This window comes from Magallana gigas, chromosome 7 (assembly GCF_963853765.1).
Source record: "Magallana gigas chromosome 7, xbMagGiga1.1, whole genome shotgun sequence".
NCBI classification, from domain to species: Eukaryota; Metazoa; Mollusca; class Bivalvia; order Ostreida; family Ostreidae; genus Magallana; species Magallana gigas.
In genome coordinates this window covers 45777008-45782757 of record NC_088859.1, presented here as the reverse complement: position 1 = coordinate 45782757, position 5750 = coordinate 45777008, and the positions used below count along the sequence as shown (strand labels likewise).

Below are 5750 nucleotides of genomic sequence, written 5' to 3'. Positions count from 1 at the left end.
TCTTCTGTTGTCAATGTCCAAATAATCCTATATCTGAGGCATGCTCAAATACAATGTGTTATAATGATTTGAATAGAAGTAAATTTGGTTAAAGACCATCCAACCTGGAGAGGGGTTACTCTCTTCCATGATCTCCACCCATAAAGTCTGTTGGAAACACAAACCTTATGGAGAGAAAGGATGGTAGAAGGGGCATGGTTTCAGCAATACTTTAATTCTGTTCATCTTAATTGATCAACCTGTGCGTGCACAGGCTAGAGTATGGTTAACTATAAGATTTCTTGAGATTTTGTTGAGTGAGGAGTTCAGAAGAGTTACCCTGACAAGAACAATACTGATGAGGACAAGATTCGAACCATAAACAAATTTGAATCAGAGTGCCATAATTCAATAGAAATTCCCTGTGTATATAAGGGTCATTCTCAAAATATGCAGCCTTTTGTGTCAGTGTCAATTTAAAGGGCGAAAAATAATGTTCTGGGGAATATATACAGTACCATTGGATTTTAGAAACTTCAACCTATATTGTTGAACAAATTAATCGACAATTTTACTGCTTAAAGTATGAAAAAAATATTATTTGTTATGAGATTTCAGTGAATTTATGTTGTCATTAAATTTTTCCAACGTCTTTACCCTACAATATCTTCAATAATATTGATGCTGTATTCCAAAAATCACCGTTAATTTTCAAAACAACATTCATATTTTAATTTCTGCTATGCTCCTTAACAAGTTCTCTTTTAAAAACAATGAATTTGATGAGATGTATGCTTGTACAAAAAATTTTTGTCATTGGTGTTACAAGGCAAATTATATAAAAATATCTTAAAATACATCAAGTAAATAATATTGTACTACAGTTGGAATCCCCCAGATCATAGTGATATCATTCCCTGCTGCTAAAAAGATAAATGTATCAGTGATGACATCATTGTGATAGAAAATATGACAGAAAATGTTAGTATGCTCCGAAAAATACAATGTAAATTGTGTCAGTGGGATAACGTGCTATTTAAGGTTTTCTAATATGAAAGAACAAAAAAGTTTTTCACATAAATGATGAATGTTTATCACATTATAACATAGGCTATGTAGCTTTGTGTAGTATCTGTTCTCTTGGGTCATACTGCTACATTTACTATGGATACATCAGTGGTATAACGGTCAGTGGCGTAACCAAAAATTGTTGTTACACCACTGAAAAAACTGTTACACCACATGACATTATTTAATTAGGGTCTTCCGTCTTCAGCGGAAGACCCTTCTATTATTCTTCGGTTTCTTTTTCACTTTTCTTATTATTATTATTATTATTATTATTATTCTTTTTTTGTCTTACAAATTTTGTGCAGGCGATTTCTCAGAGATGGGACGATCGATTTCTCTCAAATTTTCAGGACTGAACCCTCGTTATCTGAAATTTATACCGCTGAAACAGATTTTGAAAATTCACTTCCGGTCGGAAGTTATCGTCCGTTTACGATTTTAAAAAGTCAATTTTGTCGCTCAGGTTTTTCAAAAACGAGCAAAGATAGAGAGCTGAAAATTTCAGAGATGATAGATCTATCGATTTCCTGGTGCACCTCGGTATAGAGAATGTTCGCCGTCACTTCCGGTCGTCACCGGAAGCAAAATTAAAAAATGAAAATTTTCAACTTTTTATTTTTATATATTTTTTCCAATAAGATGATAGTGACCCTTTTACTGATTCAGAATATGTAATTTGTTTCAAAATCGATCAAGGCGTTCTCGAGAAATTAAGCGTCAAAGTCCTGAAGCGAGAGTCCGAGTAGCTCAGTCGATATAGTCGTGGACATGGCCCAGGCGACCCAGGTTCAAGCCTCGAGTGCCGCAAAATTTTTTTTTCATTTTTTTTGCTTAGATCAACGATTTTATCTTTGAATTGATAAGTTTAATCTAATCTATTCAAAAATCGGACGGAAGACCCACTCGTTGCTCGCAACGAGATCGAATCTAGTTATTTTACTTTTCCTTCCATTTCATTTATATTTTGAGCATTTTGAACAATTGTTATTTATCAATTTTACAAGTTAGACACTGTCACAATAAAGAAAGCTTGACTATTTAATTGCAATTGTGTTTTCTTAATCTGGAAAATGAGACCTGTTACACCATTGACATTATTTGAAACACCATTGACATTTTGTATGCTCTAATTATGTTTTACTCATTTAAATACTTGATTAAAAGATAAAAGTAAAAACAAATTTATTCTAATAAAGAATTGAAATTATCCACATTTTATTTTTATTAAAAAATCAAACTTTTTAATGACTTATAGTGTATTATAAGATATGTTATTCCACTGACATTTCACATTCCCTATTATGTTATACTAAAATCTTTCAAATTCTTAAAGGTAACAAATGCTAGCTGAGCTTCAAGAAACATATACAAACAAAGAGGAAGTTTATACGAGTTGTATGCATAGATTTTGGAGAAAATTGGAGAAAATTCAATTTTATTGTCCAAAATGTATGATTGATATGAGCTGGTATAGTATTGACGATGTTGTTTGTGAGATTGATGAGCCAAAGAAAGTTCGAACTCGATACAAGGTAGATAAAAGTGTGTGGATGCCAATAGTATGAAATATAACATCAAAGAATGAGTGAATTCGTGTAAAAAACATCTACATGCCGTTTTTGTGTCAGTGGTGTAACACTGATTATAAGTGGTGTAACAGTGTATCTCTCTTCAGATTATGAAAGAATGAGGTACGAAAACTTTTATTTAAGATCAAATTTATCATGTTTTAAATGCAATCAAAAAAAGAGATTAGTTTATTTTACAAAATTTAATGCGCTTATCTCTTATTTATTATCGCTAGGTCATTGGTGTAACTTTAAGTCAGTGGTAAAACATAATAATCAGTGGTGTAACATGTACATTTTTCTCCAAATAAATTTAACTGGCAATGATACATGTATATTTGAAAACACCAGTGCATTTATAGTAATGTCTTTTTTATGCTCCATAAAAAGAAAAATCCAGTTGTGTTCTTTTTAATGCTCAAATTAAAAATTTGTTGAGTAACATCAAGACTTTGTCTCAAATGTTATGTTGGTCAATATGTAAATGTGTCAAATATTTTCTGTTATCTAATTCTGATAACTTTAAATGAAGTTTGTTGATATAAACTTTATGTCCATCATTTTAAAAGAATTATTTTATTTTATTTAAGAATTTTTTCCTATACTATATGCCTGTTACACCACTGACCAAATTTTTACAGTTCATTACATTTTAGTCTAATTATCAGCTAAATGGTAGATTCCAATGTTTGCAAATTTTTAGATGTTATACTTCATTGTTTGTTAAATGTGTTTTTTGCAATCAAAGTAATTTTTTCAGCAATGATTTTCTCATGTTTTACATTTTTCAAAAGTCTGCATATTTTGATAATGACCCATAAGCTCATGTATAAATTATGTCCTTATTATACCCCCGCAAACGAAGGTTGGGGGGGGGGGGGTATAAAGGAATCACCTTGTTAACTCCAAATTGTGTGCAGTGGTTTAAGAAGAGTTCTACTGACCATTAAAACTGGGCTGACTGACTGACCAAAGATCAAAACAATTTCCGAATCACCTACTGCGACTAATATCGTGGGGTAGTATAATGTCATGAGAATAATCTGAGATAATGAAATGCATTTTAAGTTAAGTAAGTGCATTTTCTTTTCATTCTTCTGATCAAGAAAACTTTGGCTAAAGAAATGCTAAGTGTGTGAAATTTTCATAGCAGAAATGCAGAGGCATACCGCAGAAGCACATAAATTTCATTGTTTTTAAACCAAATACAATCTCGTTGAAATTTAATTTTATAGTCACATCTTAATCTCTAAATTCAACTTTGTATTTATGAATACATGTACATGTACTTTGGTTAAAAATTAGCATGGATTTAATTTCATTAATAAATACTGCCAACGAAAATAACAAAATTAAATCCTCAACAAATATTTCTGCTTCTACAGTATTTCAAAAACCTAATAAAAAAAACAAAAATAAAAAACTATGTGTTTCGAAATTATCTTTAATTTTCATCACTCTGCTACAATAACTCATATCCATACATATTCCACACACACATTTATACAACACACAATGATCATTTAAACAACAGAAAAATGAATCACATATCTGTACACAAGACCAAGGGTTAAGACGAGGCAGGAGGGGGAGGTGCCATTGATGGGGGTGGGGGTACCATGCCTGGTGGCAACATTCCCGGAGGCACCATTCCTGGCCCTGACATAGCTGAATGTGGTCCTAATAAAATCTAAAACAGAATTTTTCATTTCATGTGTTATTTAATGCATACTCTCATTACCATGTAGTAGTAACTGTATTCTGATCACATGGGTTTTTTTTAACTCTTTGACCATGATTACCATTATGAAAAAAGATATGAAAATAGGTAAAGATCAATCTTAACACACCTGTTTTTCCTGCTGCTTTTGCTGGTCTAACATTTGTGCTCTTTCATTTTCGAACATCACTGGTAGAACCAGTATTGTTCCTGCAGACACAGCTACCCACATTGCACTCTTGCTGAATGAGAAACTCCACTGCATGGCTTTCCATGAAAAGGATCCTGCACTACAGACAGCATTACGGACTGAATCTGGAAACATTTCTGTTAGCCCAATTAATCTTTCTACTAGGGTTTCATCCAATTCCTGAAACAAATACAATTATGTTCATTGTCAGTATTTGTTGGTCTCATCTTTACAAAAGAATACATATACAGTACCGATCAGACCCAACCTAATGCCAGAGCAGACCCCAACTAAACCACAGGTTTACTTTCGGGGTTATCTTGAAGTTTACTCTGAGTTTGCTTTTTGAAAATTTGCATCCACTTGGGGTTTACTTTGGGTCCACTCTTGGTTAATTTGGGTTTACTTGCGGTTTTCCTTTTCCACTGAACGCAATGAAGTGTGAAGCAGGCCCGTCTTTTATCATACCATCTTATTGCTTATAAGGTAATTCGCTTGTAATTCCTGCCCCTTGTATATTCAAAATACACATTTGCGTCTGCTTTCAGGGGTATACTTCTGAACGGTTTTTACTTTCTGTGTCCACTCTAGTAAACCAAGGGTTTTAACTTTAAGTTTACTTTCTGTTAGGTTAGGTCAGATCAGTATTGTATAGAAAAATTGTCAGAGATCAAATGTGAGATTCTCTAATTTTAATGGGAAAGGATGTGAGTTGCAGCTGGAAATTTAAACTACATTTTTTGGCAATTCAACATGAGTACATTAAATTTAATAAATTAGTTTTCTTGTCAAAATGAAATAAATTTTGGACGACATGCATATGTTGAGCTAACTTTTAACTGCACATAATAATGCATTATTGTGTCATCTTTTAAAAAGATGCACTTCATATCTAAATACGCAAAATGCAAAGGTAACACATTTTTTTCCAAACACAATTTGTTTAGCAACAAATAGGACTATAGATTTACAAGTCCGTGGTATTTAGTTTTACCTCATCGTCATCCTCTTCGTCCTCAATTGCATTAGTTAACTCCTTCAACTTGTCCCCTGTAAGTTCCATTATCTGGTCACCAGAAGCAGGTATTTCCATAAGTTAATATGACATGCAATTTCCAGCACTATGCAATGTTGAATTACCAAACTCGTGCTCTAACCTTGATCAGTGTCAGCAAACTTATTTAAAGTGCGCTTGAATAATTATCCTGATCAAAACATTTTG

The 5750-nt window shown here is 32.6% G+C and overlaps 1 protein-coding gene across 1 annotated transcript; it reads right to left on the bottom strand.

Annotated features, from left to right (window-relative positions):
• Positions 1-4048: 4048 nt before the first annotated feature.
• On the bottom strand, positions 4049-5712 carry LOC105332565 (mitochondrial import receptor subunit TOM22 homolog). The gene is made up of 3 exons (XM_011435199.4): positions 5523-5712; positions 4469-4708; positions 4049-4308 (listed from the first exon to the last, which is right to left on the bottom strand). The coding sequence occupies exons 1-3, from the start codon at positions 5619-5621 to the stop codon at positions 4189-4191; spliced, it is 459 nt and encodes a 152-aa protein (XP_011433501.3). The 5' UTR covers positions 5622-5712; the 3' UTR covers positions 4049-4188.
• Between the last annotated feature and the right edge of the window lie 38 nt (positions 5713-5750).

Coding starts and splice junctions, on each gene's coding strand:
- LOC105332565 (XM_011435199.4), bottom strand. CDS start 5,621: ATGGAAATACCTGCTTCTGGTGACCAGATAATGGAACTTACAGGGGAC. Junction 4,709..5,522: donor ACGAAGAGGATGACGATGAG/GTAAAACTAAAT, acceptor TATTTGTTTCAG/GAATTGGATGAAACCCTAGT. Junction 4,309..4,468: donor AAAAGCAGCAGGAAAAACAG/GTGTGTTAAGAT, acceptor ATTCTGTTTTAG/ATTTTATTAGGACCACATTC.